Source organism: Globicephala melas, chromosome 2 (assembly GCF_963455315.2).
Source record: "Globicephala melas chromosome 2, mGloMel1.2, whole genome shotgun sequence".
NCBI lineage: Eukaryota > Metazoa > Chordata > Mammalia > Artiodactyla > Delphinidae > Globicephala > Globicephala melas.
The window spans coordinates 62,442,603-62,462,097 of record NC_083315.2 but is presented as its reverse complement, the minus strand read 5'-3'; the positions used below and the strand labels follow the sequence as shown (position 1 = coordinate 62,462,097).

General features: G+C 36.4%; 1 protein-coding gene across 8 annotated transcripts in view; it reads right to left on the bottom strand.

Annotated features, from left to right (window-relative positions):
• MYO9A (myosin IXA) overlaps positions 1 to 19,495 on the bottom strand; it is a 269,375-nt gene that overhangs the window by 193,887 nt on the left and 55,993 nt on the right. For all 8 annotated transcript variants that reach the window (XM_030875073.2, XM_030875076.2, XM_030875075.2 and 5 more), the window contains exons 4-8: positions 19,342 to 19,404; positions 10,039 to 10,138; positions 8,489 to 8,545; positions 2,637 to 2,734; positions 305 to 431 (exon numbers count right to left, since the gene is read on the bottom strand). In XM_030875073.2, coding sequence (XP_030730933.1) covers positions 305 to 431; positions 2,637 to 2,734; positions 8,489 to 8,545; positions 10,039 to 10,138; positions 19,342 to 19,404 — 445 coding nt within the window. The remainder of the gene's footprint in view (positions 1 to 304; positions 432 to 2,636; positions 2,735 to 8,488; positions 8,546 to 10,038; positions 10,139 to 19,341; positions 19,405 to 19,495) is intronic.

The following is a 19,495-nucleotide window of genomic DNA, read 5'->3' as shown; positions in this document are numbered from 1 at the left end:
GAGGAAATCTTAAATATACAAGGAGAAAAATTACAAAGGCCTAGAACATGATACAGTATAGAGTGAAAAACTCATCCTATTCAGCAAATTGAGGAATCAGGGATATCTGGGGCAAAGGGAGGCAGGGAAGAAAACCCAAATCTTCTAAAGATTCTGGCACACACAATAGCAGAAATTCCAACTTTTGGAGTAACACTATTAATAAAAAGTATTAACCCATTTATATCTACAAAATAGTTACACAAAATAAAAACTGAAAAGTTACCCAGTATTTGAAATGACAACTGAGAATGTAATCACTTACTTCTAATAATTCTGAGACAACAGGCAGAACTTCAGGATTACATATATCTATGGAGTCATCCCGGTATGTCTTCTTTTTATAACAGATATTACCCAAATGTAGTATTGCTGAGAGAAGAGAGAAAATCCTGTGAAAATAAAACCATAAATTACAGCTTGCTTATGTGCATTCTCTAAGCTTGTTTCATTCCAAAATTCTAATCAAGCAAATTAACCAGTACAAAGCATTCAGTCTTCAGAAAAATAAGAAATAGGATAATAATGACTAAAATAACTAAAATTTATTGAGTGTTCACTATGTCGGGCATTGTGCAAAGCGCTTTACATAACCCTTTCAGAATTATATCACCTGTCAGATATAGCTATTTGAAGGGGACTTCTTACTATTGTCTGAACCTGCCGTAGTGTTTCAAAAGTCCATGGACTTTCTAAACGCTTTTCATCCTGCTTGGAATGTCCTTTCCCTACACTGTCTATTTCAGATCTGCTGCATCAGAATCTTTAAGAGAAAGGTCTTAGAATCTGTATTTTAACCAAGTAATCTAGGTGATTTTTTATTAGTAGTTATATTTTTTAAATGCTTTCCTACATCATATTATACTGCCCATCATATTATAAATGCTTTTTAAAAAACAGTATGAGGCCACTGGGATATATTATCTAATATCAGGCCCTTAATGAGAAACATCTGTATCTGGACTGTCCTTCCCTCCTGTCTCAGAAGAACACATGCCCCTCCTCCAGCCAACAACTAATCCCTACGCTTCTGCTATACATCTCATGAACTCAGTTTACTCTGGAACATTATTATACCAATTTTCTATCTCTAGCCTGAACCTGACAAGAACTTTCTATCAAAATAATCTCACTTCTCTTTTACTTTAAACAACCCATCCTAGATCCTACATCTTCTTCACTTCATAAACAAGCTTATTGAAATGTTAACTTACACTCCTTGCCTTCACTTTGTCATTCACTATTTGCTAACACATTCTGGCATCTGCCTCCCAGTAAAATGTCTCATAGAAGTTACCAAGAACCTCCGTGTAACTTAGAAAAATATATTATGTCCTTAACTTACATGATATCTCAAAGGCGTTTAACACAGTTGAATACTCCACCTAAAAGTCCTTCCTAGAAATCTATATATACACACATCTTTGTGCCTTCTCCAGTTATTTCCTCAGAATAAATCTGTCCTACTTAAGAAATTTTAACTTTGTGTTTTCCTAAAATTAGGAAGCATTTTAAATAAAACAAAGATATTGCGTTAGGAACCTAAGAGCTGTACTTTCGGAGGTCCGAAGCAACATCTAATTCGTAGGTGTAATTTTTCAAATAATTCAAAATTTTTAAATGATTGAGTCATTAACACAACTCAAACAAAATACAAGTCAATTCTAAAGGAATATTTCACAAAAACATTCTGGGTTAGAGAGGAAACTCAGTATCAACTGAAATATAAAAACTACTGAAAGCCAAAAACATAAAAAAACCAAACTTATGAGCCATTTTTTAAAAAACTATTTTTAGTAGTAGTTTATATAGTTGCACATTACACTATTTCAGAATTTTGGATTCAATAATCAGCACAATAATGTTTCTCACACACAAATATGTGATGCATAGTCTCCAGCAACAATAAATGTCTTATAAACAATTGAATATACTATAATTCAATAGTAAAAGATTTATAAAAATGAATTAAGAATCCCTGCTCTCAAAAAGCTTATAAGGTTAAGGTTATTTGCATCTTTAAAGTATTTTGTTTTATTTTAAATATAATTTACTTCTTTATTTTAAGCATAGTTTACTCCATCCTTATCTCAACCTTTTTACAGTTCTACTTTTTTATATTTACAATGAAAAATATACATTTAGCACAATGCTACAGACATAAATTTACAGTTGAAATACATAGAAAATTATGTTATACTGAAATGTATGCATGTCTTAATAAGATTAAAGATCAATGATATAGAAAGCAAGGAGTTATAAAATAGTGTTACAAAGCAACGGTTTTTAGGTAAGGTACATGGAGAGGTTTGGGGGGCACCATGAGCCCTTGCAATAATATGCAAATGTTTATGTATTACATTTTACAGGAAGAAGAGCTCCAACTTTCAACAGACTCTCAAAGATTTATGACAAAAGAAAGAAATTCAAAACAAGTCTTTTAGAAAAATAAATTTTCTAATTCTAAGTAACATTTAAGATGGAACTGGATCAGGAATATCAGAAAATTGTTTCAAAGGATCAAAGAAGAGGAATTTTTGAAACACATCATGATTTATTCTCTATCAAGGCTATAAGAATACAATAAATAAACTCACTGTCTTCGTGTCTTGGGAAGAAATCCTACCATTTCCATGGCTAGTTGTAAGCGTTCAAAGTCATGCCTCAAATCTTCCCCCTCCACTGTGAAGCAATCCTGTTTTTTTAAGAAAAAAGGGGGAGAAAAATCAAGACTACCTATTGAAAAGTAATCTAAGCCACGTGGAAATATAGTAATTTTAGATAAATATACCTATTATAAAAATTAGAGCTGGTGAAATATTTAGACATTGCCAAATTCATTAGCTCTCTTATCTTACCACAAGTATGCACACTAAACACACACCTACCAAAATACCAGTAGGTAATCTTTTCTCCCTCTTTCACAACCACCCAAGCAAGGATCTCAAAAGTAACTTAAGAGCTAGCAATATGTATAAAATGTTCTGATACAAAGTTTGATTTTGAGTGGTTCTGAAGAGTCTTGGAGATCCAAAGCGTTTAAGAGAGCTCAATTCCACAAACAAATGTTATTTATTCAACAAATATTTAATGTGTCTACCCATATGCAAGGTGAACTAGATCCTGGGACACAAAAATAAATTTTAGAACAGGCAACAATTTAGTTGAGAAGTGGAGACTAGACTTTTATAATACAAAGAGGTTTATATTATATCAATATTAGAAATAACATAAATATTATATTCCTAATAACATAAACATGGTAATCAGTCAGCAAAATAAAAAAGTATATATGAAAGTATAAAAACCTGCAAAGAACACACATGATATGAGTCAGTAAAAATAGTTATGGACTACCAAATAAAAAAATACTACTCTTCTAGAGCAACTCTTGCATTTCACTTCCCCCAAAAGTCAAACGGTAACACTGTACACATAATCTAAATCTTTAAAACAATAAATAAGTCTCTAAATACCTTTACTATATGTTCTCACAGTCCCTTACACTTAACATTTTCAAAAACCTCCTCACATGTATTTACTTTTTTAATGCCTATCTTCCTATGAAATATTGTATTAAATACTCAATGAACACATGAACTATTACTTGTCTCATTTACTGCAGTTCTCCAGTATCAAGTCAGTGCCAAGAAGAAAGTGGGAAATTATTAAAGCAGATATACAATGAATGATTTATTTGACTGAATGAGATATTCTTTTTTGAGAAGTAAACAAAGTGCTCATTTATTTTTTAAAAAGTATTTATCAAGTATCTACCACGTACAACTTGCTTTAGGCACTGTAAGAATGAGTTAATGAATATATATGTAAATAATAAAATTTTAAATTAAATATTAAGTCTTAGAATACTATTAAAAATATTTTTATTCTCTATGGAAAGGTATACATGGATAGTTTAAATTTTTAAATTCACTTCAAGAAACGTTCTTTCTGAGAACCCATGTACTTAATTTTCTGACTATAAAATTTTGGTAAGCAATTTTAAGACATACTTCTACAGACATGCCAACATCCTACCTACTAAAAAATTTTAAGTTAACACATTTTTCTTTTACCTATAGTAAAGCTTTTTAAAAGCTCTTGCTTTTCTTCCCCCCAAAACCACAAATAGCTCACTCATTTTATGATTTAGTAAAAAGTTTTCTATAATAAATCAGTGGGGAAAAAGAGAACTATGCTTCCGCTTGTATAAACTCAATGATACAGTAATGATTCTCGTAACTGACGGTTGTTCTTATCTACCCCAAGAATGAATAAAACAATGTGTATAAAATATTGAGAACATAAATTGAATAAAGAACTAAAATATAAATACATTTATACTTGCTGTTATCTATAATCAAATTGTTCTTCGGAAATACAAAATGGTCTCAGTGAAAACCAAAATCATAATTAACTTTTAAATGCTTGTACTTAACGCGTATTTCCCTGATGACAACGGTATTGGAAAAACTAAGGATGGACTAACCTACCAGACCAGAAATATCTTTATCTTAATCTGAGTTCCTATGGAAGCCGACCTTGAGACAAAGATTCAGTACAAGTACTAGCGGAATGTAGGGAAGGCAATGTAGCCTAAATAGGGTACAATATTAAAGTAGCTACCACAGTGGGTAACTGGACTTTAATCCCAAAGTAATCTCTGGGAAACAGTATAAAAAATAGACAGGTGGGGCTTCCCTGGTGGCGCAGTGGTTGAGAGTCCGCCTGCCGATGTAGGGGACATCGGCTCGTGCCCCGGTCCGGGAAGATCCCACATGCTGCTCCGCGGCTAGGCCCGTGAGCCATGGCCACTGAGCCTGTGCTCCGCGGCGGGAGAGGCCACAACAGTGAGAGGCCCCCGTACCGCAAAAAAAAAAAAAAAAAAATAGACAGGTGAAGGAGCAGGAACACTTATATACCACCTCCCATGAGTTATTGGTTGAGGACTTCTAGAGATAAGCTGTTAACTCCTAGGAACTTCTAGAGGGTCATGCAAGAGCACAAGGGTTCTGAGAAAAGCCTTCAAGCACCAAGATACAAATACTGGCTGTTGGAGGTCATTTAGAAAACAGTGAAACGGTAAGGGTCAAAGAATAAGACAGGGAACTAACCAACAACTGTTAGGACCCTTTCCACTGAAAGAAAATAGTTGATTCCTCTTGTCAAAGTTAGCTCAGGCTCTAGTCTTACTTGATAACATGCCACTGCACACTCCCCACAAACACACCAAAATGTTCTTTCATGCTATCAGCCTTTTTTCCCTTTGTATGAGATGAAGAGACTGCTTTCTCATTTATAAGCACCTACAATAAGCCTGGCATATAGTAAACATTTATGAGGGAGAGAAAGTGAAGAGCAGAGTCAAATTACACATTTTTCTCCTACGCTGTATATATTTCTTAGAATGGTGCTTATAAAAATCATACTTTTTTATAGCTACCAGTTGATAATATAGGACATAAATAGGAATAATTGACTTTGAGAATTAGTAAAGATGCTGAAGATCATTTAAGAAAAAAGAATATAAAGAACATAGCCTGATTTGAATCCCAATTACACTATTAACTTGCTTCATCACCGTGGGGGAAGTCACTTAAATTCTGAGCCACTGTTGCTTCTGGTGTGAAAGGTAATCATACTAACTACAACCAGGGGTTTTATAATGATCAAACAGAATATGGATGTTAAAGTGGTTTTTAAATGGAAAAATATATGCAAAGGAAGTTGGGCAGCATGCAGAGACCTTCATATTGGACTGGCATAAAGCCAAAAAGGCAGTATTTAAGGGAGTGACCACAAATTTATAAACTGTTGGACAGTGAATAGCAGTAAGAGTGCTATGTTGTAGAAATACTTAAAATAGGGAGAATGGAAACATTATGAATTCAAAGATTCCTGCCCAAGTTGCATCAGGATTCCTGCAGAAGGTCTACCTCATGGAAAAATGGGAGGCCAGGTACTATACAAATGGTTGGGTTCCTATAAAGGCAGTAATGACCAGGATGGAAGCATGGCCTCACTGAGATATGAGTTCTAATCCTCTGCAGCATGGTGGAATGTCAATATCCTGAGACTTATTCTGGCAATTCTCACTAAACTCGCCTGATAGTTGGACCCTAAAATCATTCAAAGCTTAGTTCAGAAAAATTTAAAAATTAGGTGACACTAACTGTTTACATTGAAGTTATTCAGAACTGGCTTTAAGGTAAAACTGTTTGAATAGATTATTACCATTTAAAGAAGGGAAATTAGCATTTACTAAATATCTTCTACATATCAGTCATTATGAGAGTCACTTACCATTTATAATTTCTAAATCCTCAAAACACAAGGAGTTAATTATGCATCTGTATATTTAATTGTACGTACATTTATAGGGAAGAAAATAGACTCAGAAGTTAAATAAGTCACCTAAATAACAGGGATGGCCAAACCAAAATCTATCCAGTTCTAAGTCCTCTGCTATCTCCCATGAAACACTAACTGCTTGAGCTTGTATTAATAGGATAACCCTTAAAACGAATTAAATCACCATACAATGGGCAACAACAGGTCCCTCGTCAAAAGCAATTTTCTCACCATAACTTCTCTTGGGATCATTTATACAATTCCAAATAATGTATGTTAAAAAATACAACACAAATTGCAGAACCCTCCTTAATAAGCTCTCTTCCTATAATGCTAGTCACATAAGTTCTAATAACTCAGAGTGGTACAAGTTTAGTTTGCCCCCAAGTATACTAAAAGAGGAGCTAAGAGGAAAGAATAAAACAAAAGATCCTCAAATAGACTGCTTGTTTGCATTAATTACCTTGCAAAAAAAAAGCAACAGAAATTAATCAAAGTTCTAACTATAATATATTTGAAAACGTAATAAATGGGAGGGTAGTGATGGAAGTAATGTTAAGGGAGTAGGATAGTACGGTTACAAAGTTCTTCTAAGAGGAAAAGATGGAGAGTGATGTTTTCAGTGGTGGCAGTGATGGGGGGGAAACATTTACTGTGCACTTACACAGTATTAAGCAATCTATCAAACTCTTTAGATGCACTAATTTAATACTCATGAAAGTTAAAGACCATTATTATTCCCTTAAATAGGTGATGGAAACAAAAGAGTAAGTGACCTGCCTGGGTTCTCAAAACTAGTAAGTAGATGGAGCTAGTATTCAAGTCAGGTCTATCTACTTCAGAGCCCCAAAATTCTTAAGAATTTTGGGGCTTACACTGTCTAAACAATAGCAGACCAGTTCACAATTTCACTATAAGCTCTGTAAAGGCAATCAAGTCTTATATTCACCATATGAGTTTCCCAGTCTCCTACCTACTTCCCAATGAGGCACACACAGTCACCCGGTATACTAGGCGAAAGATGGAAGCTTCTCAAGAGTGACAAAACAGCATAAAATTTTTCTATTAAAAGTTATCAGTATCTATAAATTTAAGTGTCTAAAATTTATTTTCCAAAATATTAAATCTGAAACTGCAAATTACTTGATTTATTATGAAATGGTAATGCAATTAAACTGAAGGAAAAAGTTAATGTCATAATTACTAATCCTTCTCAACTCTGATAGTTTTGCAATTAGAGGAGTTTGTCATCACATGCAGTAAGAATTAAAGTGATGGTTATTTAAAGCAAGGAATAAGACATGTTATGTTTCCAGGAGGAATGGTTAATAAATTAGTTCATTAGTTAATGAATATAGATGAGTGCATGTTTTCAGCCTCTCACATCTGACCTAATTGCAAACTGAAGTAAAGGAAAAAGGCTTTTTGTGTTCTTTTTACAATTACAAACTTGTTCTTACAAAATATAACAATTAAAGCTAAATTTACCTACTCATTTTATATTACATCATATATGCCCTTAAATCATTCTCAATTTAAAACATAAAATAATCTTATTTATAGGAATTTCAATTCTTAATTTTTGGAAAATTACATAAAGGCTATAGCCTCTCTTGCTATTAAAAAAAAAGTATGCATTCATTATGTGAAAAGACTGTTACCTGACATATAAAACAGGAAGGATGTAACTTTTTAAAATAAACAATAAATATTACTCATAATATGTGGGTAACTAAACTATTGAAAAAGAACTGAAACAAACAAATCTCAAGGAAAAAAATCCTATAGTTCATAAGGATCCATAACAATGCTGAAGTCAGGAATGCAATCTATTTATTATTGGTCAAAATAAATATTGAATACAGTCTAAACAGCAAAAACAATCCAAAAATGGTAAATTGACTGGTTTTTAATCAATAAACCATACACATACAAATAAATCAATTCAAATAAATTAAACATTGATTTATCTTCTTTCTTAGAGTCTTTGCTTGTATTTTAGCTGATTTTCTTCCTAAGTCACAAGACAGATGCAAATGAGCAAGGTGAGGGTCCTTTAACAGGAACACAGAATATTTATTTAGGCACTTGTACTGACCGGCTCAGAGTCATAGCAATAATCATCCCAGCTCTGTCTGAGGGGCTTCTTTGTTATCTGAAAGTAAGGCAGATTAGTTAGGTAGAAGTAATAATTATTCCACTTCTCTAATCACCTCTTAGACGTAGTGCTCACATAGCACAGCTGTTACCAAAGAAAGTTATTTTGTATACCAGCACAAAACAAGAAACAACTAAGTAAACAGTCAGATTCTGGGAGATCATATATTATCATAACCAATCCATACTTGCTATTATTCAGTTACTCTGAAATATAGTAACTGCTGAGTCCCATAGTCTCTGAATACTGACCTTACGATAAGAATATGTATGGTATGGACACTGATTACAAAAAATATCTGGAAGAGATGCAATAAACTCTGGATTTCTCTAATACTAACAACTATCAGCTCATTTATGGGCAATTACTACTTTTTAAAAAGGAAAATATTTAATCACCCATATATAAGGCAAATAGTTTAAACAGGAAAGGAAAGGAAAATACTCAGAAGCTAAATCAATGATTTTTTTTAATATACTTAAATTCAATACAGTAAAAATGCCTAGTGTCATACTGGGAAGTGATATATAACACAATTTTGAAATTCTCAATATAGTAATACAGAGTTATATTAGCTTATATAAATATGTAGTTTCAAAATTAGGAAATATCAGTTATACAGCATGCTCTATATCTTGCAAAAAGTCTGAGATGTTACTTTCATAACCCTAAATACATACTACAATCTCCGAGCCACATCAAAGTGTCAATTTCCTTACAAAACCCTCATAAGAATTTTTTAAATTACCCAAAAGGAATTTCTTTCCATAGACATTACATCTTGCCTCAAACAAAAAAATGAGGGGAAACAATCTATTATTTAAATGATCTACTGTCAGACCAATTCCATTATTACCAGTTCTAGAATTTCTGTTAATATGAGGAATAAAATTGTAGAAACCAATGCAATGAAAAGTTGTGAGAATTACTACTTATTATGGAAGTTTAGGGGTGAATTCTGAGTTACAAGGTAAGTTACAAATTCTCTAAGTCATTTCTTTTAGTGAATTTTCATACTGAATGTTTAATAGGATAATCACTGAGTTATAAAAATAATCATACTCTAAGTCAGTATCATAATATCATGCAAAGAGGTATATGTATTAGACTTCAAACATGCAAATAAAGTTTCAGTAATCCTTTGACAAGGGCAAGCATGAATCATTAGTAACATTTAACATGCTGTGGTCTGTAAAATGTAAATCACTTTGGAAAGAGTAAAGCATTTTTCTAAGCTGGAAGTATCTATAAACAGTTTATTATTCTCTTAAAGAGTCTCACAAAAAGCAATTTTCCAATTCATATAAGAATAATAATTTTTAAATTTAAGAACTGCATCACATAGATTTTTAGATTGCATACATGAAAATGCTAGTTAATATCCACTACCAACCAGGTTTCAGAAACAAAGTACTAGGAAAAAAAACTTTCCTCAAGAGCTAAAATTTAATAATGCCCTACATTTCAAAACGCTTTTCATGAACTCCCACCTGATTGAGATAATGATATTCTTCCGGTTGTTTAAGATGGAATGCTAATCTCTCTTCTTCACTTGCTCCTGCCAGGAGGTAATAAAATACATGATAGTTCCTGTTGGAAACAAAGAAGTATGGCTTTATAATGAACATGGTCTAATGGTTATTATTCAACAAGAAAAAAGAAAAAGAAAACATTAATTAGTAAACTGTTTCAGCTTTGCTTCATTTTCTTAATACACAGGTGATAAATTCAATATTTAAGTACTACAGGGGAATTCAAGTGGCAGTCAAGTGGTTAGGACTCAGAGCTTTCATCACTGCCGTGGCCCAGGTTCAATCCCTGGTCGGGGAACTAAGATGCAGCAAGCCGCGCAGTGTGGCCCAAATAAAAAATAAGTACTACAAAATAAAATAATGTTTTGTATGCTGGAAACAAAAGAGAAAGGTGAAGGCAGCAATACAGTAAACGTGAGACCTCTAAAAATTCTCTCCACAGAACCAATTAGAAAACTGGCAAATTTGTCAGAATCAACTCTAGAAATTAACCAAAAGAAAACAGCAATCCAGAGAGTGTTTACACAAGAGAAACAGCTGAATCTCAGTAAAAACTGAAGCTTGATGGCCTTTTAAATTGCCCTATTCCACCTCCTGCTTACCAGATCCATGGTAGCTTTCAATACCAACAGCTTACAACTGAAGTGGACACCCAAAGCCTGGCAGCCTCCAAAAGAGGGCAGAATGGGGTTGGGGCTCATTCAGAGTCTCATTCCCTGAGAAATATGATTATCTGATCTGTCTGGTTGTTCCTTGGAAGGAGCCATTTTCAAAACTATCCTTATTTGACCTGACTCAGAGTTAGCCCAGTACGAAAATCTTTGCCCCAGAGACATTTGTAGGAAACAATTATAGGCAATTTTTTAACATATCAGCCTCCTGCAGCCATGAACAAATGTTGGGGCACACAGTAGGCTCACCAAAGAACTTAAAGGGAAAAGGTGGGAAATGAGACATCCACAGAGGCTTTGAAAAGCCCCAATACGCTCCTGGGAATCTAAAAGGCCATGTGCATGCATAGCCTGTGCCCATGCCCAGGGTTGCATGTCCACTCAGCAAAGACAAGAGGAGATACTAACCTCTCACCTATCACTAACCCGGAAGGTCTGCACAAGGAGGAAGTAAAGGCTAAGGCAGAATTACAAAATGCCTACCTAGGTGTTAAACGTCATGGCCCAATACCCATAGAGAGCCCTGAGGCAAAGTCTGGGAGACTTATTGTTTCCAACCATTTGAGGAACACTCTGCTCAATCATTAAATCTAACCAAGCAGATACTTCAATAGCTACACTTGAAAAAGACTTTTCAAAGACTTCAAATTAGCTCAGAAAATTCACAAAACAAACACAAGGAACAAAAGTAACAACCACAAAGCCTGGAAGGGGAGGAACTCATTTCTAGAGCTGCCACATGATTATTTTAAATGTCCAATTATTACTTAAAACGTCCAATTTTCAACAAAAATTTACAAGTCACGCAAGGAAATCAGAAAGTATAGCACATACAGGCTTCCCTGGTGACGCAGTGGTTAGGCATCCACCTGCTAATGCAGGGGACACGGGTTCAAACCCTGGGCCGGAAAGATCCCACATGCCGCACAGCAACTAAGCCCATGCGCCACAACTACTGAGCCTGCACTCTAGAGCCTGCGAGCCACAACTACTGAAGCCCGTGTGCCAAAACTACTGAAGCCCGGGCACCTAGAGCTCATGCTCCACAACAAGAGAAGCCACTGCAATGAGAAGCCTGCACGCTGCAACGAAGAGAAGCCCCCGCTGGCCGCAACTAGAAAAAGCCCGCACGCAGCAATGAAGACCCAATGCAGCCAGAAATAAATAAATAAATAAATTTATTTAAAACAAACAAACAAACAAAGTATACCACATACAAAGGAGAAAAAACATTCAATAATAACTGTTCCTGGGGAGGTTCTGACATTAGACTTACTAGATAAGGCTTTTAATCAGCTGTTTTAAATACAAAGAACTGAAGGAAACCATGTTTAAAGAACTAAAGTATGAGAATGCTGTCTCATCAAATAGAAGCTCTCAATAAGTATACAGAACTTATAAAATAATCAAAAAAGAAATTTTGGAGTTCAAAATTGTAATAACTAAAATGAAAAACTCTCTAGAGGAGCTCAAAAGCAGATTTGCAAGCAGAAGAAGGAATCAGTGGACTTGAAGAAAGGTCAGTTAAGGCTAGTTAGTCTGAGGAAGAGAAACAACCATGAATGAAGAAAAATTATCAACCTCAGATATCTGTGGGACACTATTAAGGAGACACCAACACATGTACAATATAGAACAACAAAATATGCACAATGGGAGCCTCAAAAAGAGAAGAAAGAAAAGAGCAGAAAGAATATTTGAAAAACATGACCAGAAACTCCCCAAATTTGATGAAAAATATCAATCTGTACATCCAAGAAACTCAATGAACTCCAGGAGGGAAAAACTCAAAGAGATCCACACCTAGACAAAGTAAAACTGTTGAAAGACAACGAAAAAATTTTCAAAGCACCATGAGAGAAATGCCTCATCAAGGGATCATAATATAAGATTACCAAATGATTTCTCATCAGGAACCATGGAAAGGAAACAGATTCAAAGTACTAAAAGAAAAAAAAAAATCAAGAATTATATATTCAGCAAAACTATCCTTCAAAAATAAAGGAGAAATTAGGATATTCCCAGATAAACAAAAATTAATATACTTCAGAGCTAACAGATGGGCCCCATAAAAAATGCTACAGGGAGTTTTTCTCACTGAAATGAAAGGAAACTAGAGGAGATTCAATTAAGCATTAAGAAATAAATAGCAGGGCTTCCCCGGTGGCACAGTGGTTGAGAGTCTGCCTGCCGATGCAGGGGACATGGGTTCGTGTCCTGGTCCGGGAAGATCCCACATGCTGCGGAGCGGTTGGGCCCGTGAGCCACGGCCACTGAGCCTGCGCGTCTGGAGCCTGTGCTCCGCGGCGGGAGAGGCCACAACAGTGAGAGGCCCGCGTACCGCAAAAAAAAAAAAAAAAAAAAGAAAGAAAGAAAGAAATAGCAGAGAGGACCTTCAAGATGGCGGAGCAGTAAGATGTGGAGATCACCTTCCTCCCCACAAATACATCAAAAATACATCTAATGTGGAACAACTCCTACAGACCACCTACTGAATGCTGGAAGAAGAACTCAGACTTCCCAAAAGGCAAGAAACCCCCCACGTACCTGGGTAGGGCAAAAGAAAAAAGAGAAAACAGAGACAAAAGAATAGGGACAGAACCTGTGCCTCTGGGAGGCAGTCGTGAAGGAGGAAAGGTTTCCACGCAATACGAAGCCCCTTCACTAGTGGAACCAGGGGGTGGGGAGGGGGAAGCTTTGGAGCCAAGGAGGAGAGCACAGCAACAGGGGTGCAGAGGGCAAAGAGGAGAGATTCCCGCACAGAGGATCGGTGCCGACCAGCACTCACCAGCCTGAGAGGCTTGTCTGCTCACCCAACGGGGCAGGCGGGGCTGGGAGCTGAGGCTTGGGCTTCGGAGGTCAGATCCCAGGGAGAGGACTGGGGTTGCCTGCGTGAACACAGCGTGAAGGGGGCTAGTGCGCCACAGCTAGCCGGGAGGGAGTCCGGGAAAAACTCTGGACCTGCCTAAGAGGCAAGAGACCATTGTTTCGGGGTGTGAGAGGAGAGGGGATTCAGAGCACCACCTAAACGAGCTTCAGAGACAGGCGCAAGCTGCGGTTATCAGTGCGAACCCCAGAAGACGGGCATAAAACGCTAAGGCTGCTGCTGCAGCCACCAAGAAGCCTGTGTGCAAGTACAGGTCACTATCCACACCTCCCCTCCTGGGAGCCTGTGCAGCCTGCCACTGCCAGGGTCCTGTGATCCAAGGACAACTTATCCAGGAGAACACACAGCATGCCTCAGGCTGTTGCAACGTCACGCCAGCCTCTGCCACCTCAACCTCACCCAACATTCTGTACCCCTCCCTCCCCCTAGTCTGAGTGAGCAACAGTCCCCTAATCAGTCGCTACTTTAACCGCCCCTCATCTGGACGAAGAACAGACGTCAGAGGGGAACCTACACACAGAGGCAGGGCCAAATCCAAAGCTGAACCCCAGGAGGTGTGTGAACAAAGAGAAAGGGAAATTTCTCCATGCAGCCTCAAGAGCAGCAGATTAAATCTCCACAATCAACCTGATGTACCCTGCATCTGTGGAATACCTGAATACACAAAGAATCATCCCAAAATTCAGGCGGTGGACTTTGGGAGCAACTGTAGACCTGGGGTTTGCTGTACACACTGACTAGTTTCTGATGTACATGTTTATCTTAGTTTAGCTTTTAGTGCTTGTTATCATTGGTGGATTTGTTTACTGGTTTGGTTGCTCTCTGCTTTTCTTTTTTTAATTACTTTTTTATTTTAATAATTTAAAAATTTTTTTTTATTTTAATAACTTTATTTTATTTTTTCTTTCTTTCTTTTTTTTTTTCTCCCTTTTCTTCTGAGCCATGTGGCTAACAGGGTCTTGGTGCTCCGGCTGGGTGTCAGGCCTGGGCCTCAGAGGTGGGAGAGCCGAGTTCCGAGTTCAGGACATTGGATCACCGGAGACCTCCTGGCCCCACATAATATCAATCAGCGAGAGCTCTCCCAGAGATCTCCGTCTCAATGCTAAGACCCAGCTCCACTCAACGACCAGCAAGCTACAGTGCTGGACACCCCATGCCAAACAACAAGCAAGATAGGAACATAACCCCACTATTAGCAAAAAGGCTGCCTAAAATCATAATGAGTTCACAGACACCCCAAAACACACCACCGGATGTGGCCCTGCCCACCAGAAAGACAAAATTCAGCTCCAGCCACCAGGACACGGGCACCAGTCTCCTCTACCAGGAAGTCTACACAAGCCACTGAACCAACCTTACCCAGTGGGGGAAGACACCAAAGACAATGGGAACTACGAACCTGCAGCCTACGAAAAGGAGACGCCAAATACACTAAGTGAAGCAAAATGAGAAGACAGAGAAATATGCAGCAGATGAAGGAGCAAGGTAAAAACCCACCAGACCAAACAAATGAAGAGGAAATAGGCAGTCTACCAGAAAAAGAATTCAGAGTAATGATAGTAAAGATGACCAAAATCTTGGAAATAGAACAGAAAAAATATAAGAAACATTTAACAAGGACCTAGAAGAACTAAAGAACAAACAAACATTGAAGAACAACACAAAAAATGAAATTAAAAATTCTCTAGAAGGAATCAATAGCAGAACAACTGAGGCAGAAGAAGAGATAAGTGACATGGAAGATAAAATAGTGGAAATAACTACCACAGAGCAGAATAAAGAAAAAAGAATGAAATGAATTGAGGACTGGTTCAGATACCTCTGGAACAACGTTAAACGCACCAACATTCGAATTACAGGGGTCCCAGAAGAAGAAGAGAAAAAGAAAGGGACTGAGAAAATATCTGAAGAGATTATAGTTCAAAACTTCCATAATATGGGAAAGGAAATAATCAAGTCCAGGAAGCACAGGGAGTCCCATACAGGATAAATCCAAGGAGAAAGATGCCAAGAAACATATTAATCACACTATCAAAAATTAAATACAAAGAAAAGTTATTAAAAGCAGCAAGGGAAAAGCAACAAATAACATACAAGGGAATCCCCGTAAGTTTAACAGCTGATCTTTCAGCAGAAGCTCTGCAAGCCAGAAGGGAGTGGCAGGACACATTTAAAGTAATGAAAGGGAAAAACCTACAACCAAGATTACTCTACCCAGCAAGGATCTCATTCAGATTTGATGGAGAAATTTAAACCTTTACAGACAAGCAAAAGCTAAGAGAATTCAGCACCACCAAACCAGCTTTACAACAAATGCTAAAGGAATTTCTCTAGGCAGGAAACACAAGAGAAGGAAAAGACCTACAATAACAAATCCAAAACAATTCAGAAAATGGTAATAGGAACATATATATCGATAACTACCCTAAATGTAAACGGATTAAATGGTCCAACCAAAAGACATACACTGGCTGAATGGATACAAAAACAAGACCCGTATATATGCTGTCTATAAGAGGCCTACTTCAGACCTAGGGACACATACAGACTGAAAGTGAGGGGATGGAAAAAGACATTCCATGCAAATGGAAATCAAAAGAAAGCTGGAGTAGCAATTCTCATATCAGACAAAATAGACTTTAAAGTAAAGACTATTACAAGAGACAAAGAAGGACACTACATAATGATCAAGGGATGGATCCAAGAAGAAGATATAACAATTGTAAATATTTATGCACCCAACATAGGAGAGCCTCAATACTTAAGGCAAATGCTAACAGCCACAAAAGGGGAAATTTACAGTAACACATTCATAGTAGGGGACTTTTAACACCCCACTTTCACCAATGGACAGATCAACCAAAATGAAAATAAATAAGGAAACACAAGCTTTAAATGATACATTAAACAAGATTGACTTAATTGATATTTATAGGACATTCCAACCAAAAACAACAGAATATAGTTTCTTCTCAAGTGCTCATGGAACATTCTCCAGAATACATCATATCTTGGGTCACAAATCAAGCCTTGGTAAATTTAAGAAAATTGAAATCATATCAAGTATCTTCTCCGACCACTATGCTATGAGACTAGATATTAATTACAGGAAAAAAACTGTAAAAAACACAAACACATGGAGGCTAAGCAATATGCTACTAAATAGCCAATGGATTACTGAAGAAATCAAAGAGGAAATCAAAAAATACCTACAAACAAATGACAATGAAAACACGCTGGCCGAAAACCTACGGGATGCAGCAAAAGCAGTTCTAAGAGGGAAGTTTATAGCAATACAATCCTACCTCAAGAAACAAGAAAAATCTCAAATAAACAACCTAACCTTACACCTAAAGTAATTAGAGAAAGAAGAACAAAAACTCCCCAAAGTTAGCAGAAGGAAAGAAATCATAAAGATCAGATCAGAAATATATGAAAAAGAAATGAAGGAAATGATAGCAAAGATCAATAAAACTAAAAGCTGGTTCTTTGAGAAGATAAACAAAATTGATAAACCATTAGCCAGACTCATCAAGAAAAAAGGGAGAAGACTCAAATCAACAGAATTAGAAATGAAAAAGGAGAAGTAACAACTGACACTGCAGAAACACAAACAATCATGAGAGATTACTACAAGCAACTATATGGCAATAAAATGGACAACCTGGAAGAAATGGACAAATTCTTAGAAATGCACAGCCTTCTGAGACTGAACCAGGAAGAAACAGAAAATATAAACAGACCAATCACAAGCACTGAAATTGAAACTGATTAAAAATCTTCCAACAGGGGCTTCCCTGGTGGCACAGTGGTTGAGAGTCCGCCTGCCGATGCAGGGGACACGGGTTCGTGCCCCAGTCTGGGAAGATCCCACATGCCGTGGAGCGGCTGGGCCCGTGAGCCATGGCCGCTGAGCCTGAGCATCCAGAGCCTGTGCTCCACAACAGGAGAGGCCACAACAGTGAGAGGCCCGCGTACCGCAAAAAAAAAAAAAAAATCTTCCAACAAACAAAAGCCCAGGACCAGATGGCTTCACAGGCGTTTTCAAACATTTAGAGAAGAGCTAACACCCATCCTTCTCAAACTCTTCCAAAATATAGCAGAGGAAGGAACACTCCCAAACTCATTCTATGAGGCCACCATCACCCTGATACCAAAACCAGACAAAGATGTCACAAAAAAAGAAAACTACAGACCAATATCACTGATGAACATACATGCAAAAATCCTCAACAAAATACTAGCAAACAGTCCAACAGAATGTTAAAAGGATCATACGCCATGATCAAGTGGGGTTTGTCCCAGGAATGAAAGGATTCTTCAATATATGCAAATCAATCAATGTGATACACCATATTAACAAATTGAAGGAGAAAAATCACATGATTTCATACATGGACATATATACACTACCAAATGTAAAATAGATAGTTAGTGGGAAGCAGTCGCATAGCACAGGGAGATCAGCTCAGTGCTTTGTGACTAGCTAGAAGGGTGGGATAGGAAGGGTGGGAGGGAGGCAGACACAAGAGGGAAGAGATATGGGGATATATGTATATGTATAACTGATTCACTTTGTTATATAGCAGAAGCTAACACACCATTGTAAAGCAATTATACTCCAATAAAAATGTTAAAAGAAAAATACTAGCAAACCAAATCCAGCAACATGTAATAAGTACTATACATACATCTACAAATCAAATCTAGCAAGATAACAGAGAATCAGTTTATATAAACTCTGGATCTTCTTCTGCCATTGATTCTTCAAAACCAAGGAAACCAGGCTTATATCACTACCACTCTATTAAAATGTGTTAGAAAAAGTTACTAATAACCTTCTAATAGCCGTATCTGTTAGCTCTACAAGTCTTTAGGAGGCTATTCTCTTCCCCAAACTCTCTTCCCTTCATTCTGAAACATCTCTAATTCAGATTTCCTCATCAGCTAGCCACAAAAAAATTAACAGAAAAGTCTGAGTTCTAGTCCTAAGCTTACAGGTAATTAATTATGATAATGTTTAATGAAATTTTATTATATATAAGGACTACACTGAGCATTTTATAAACGTTATTTCATTTAATCCTCTAAACAACTTTAGGATAGTTTTCCATCTGCAAAATGAGAAAAAGTATATAAGAAGCATATAAGTATATAAAGTTAGGTGATATGCCAAAAGCATATCCAATATTTGAATATAGGTTTAACTTCAAACTCTGGCTCTTCATTTTGTCTCATTATAACATGAAGCAAATCATTTACCTCTCTGGTATTTGGCTTCCTCATCTAAAGAAAGTTACATATATGTCATCTCTGAAATTCCATATACCTCAAAGATTACAATGAAATTAAGAGCTTTATTAAAAACTTTTCTCAAATTAGAGAAAGAACATCAAGACATGACAAAAGGTCCAAAGGCAAAACGCTCACAAAACGATACCACCTGAGATACCACTATTTTCCTGTTCTGATAGTTTGCCTAGAATTTAGAAAGGACAACATTTCTATATACCCATTAAAAAAAAGACCTCCTAGCAGCTTCTTAAAAAGTACAGTATTCTGCCCATGAGAGAAATAGCAATTATATATAAAGTTATACATGGTATAAACTGAGTTAAAGGTCATAATATACAAAGATCTGAAAAGTCAATCTACATGATACAAATGTTAATTCGATCTAATTACACAAATTAAAATATGTACCGTTCATTATGCTCTTGATAAACGAGTCTGGACTTCTCCAGTAGATACTTTTCAACATAGGCACTAGAAGAAAAATAAAATTGATTGATATAAATAATAAAGCTTAATATAAAGTAGACAAATATTTTATCAGAGAAGATGCAAAAGTATAAAG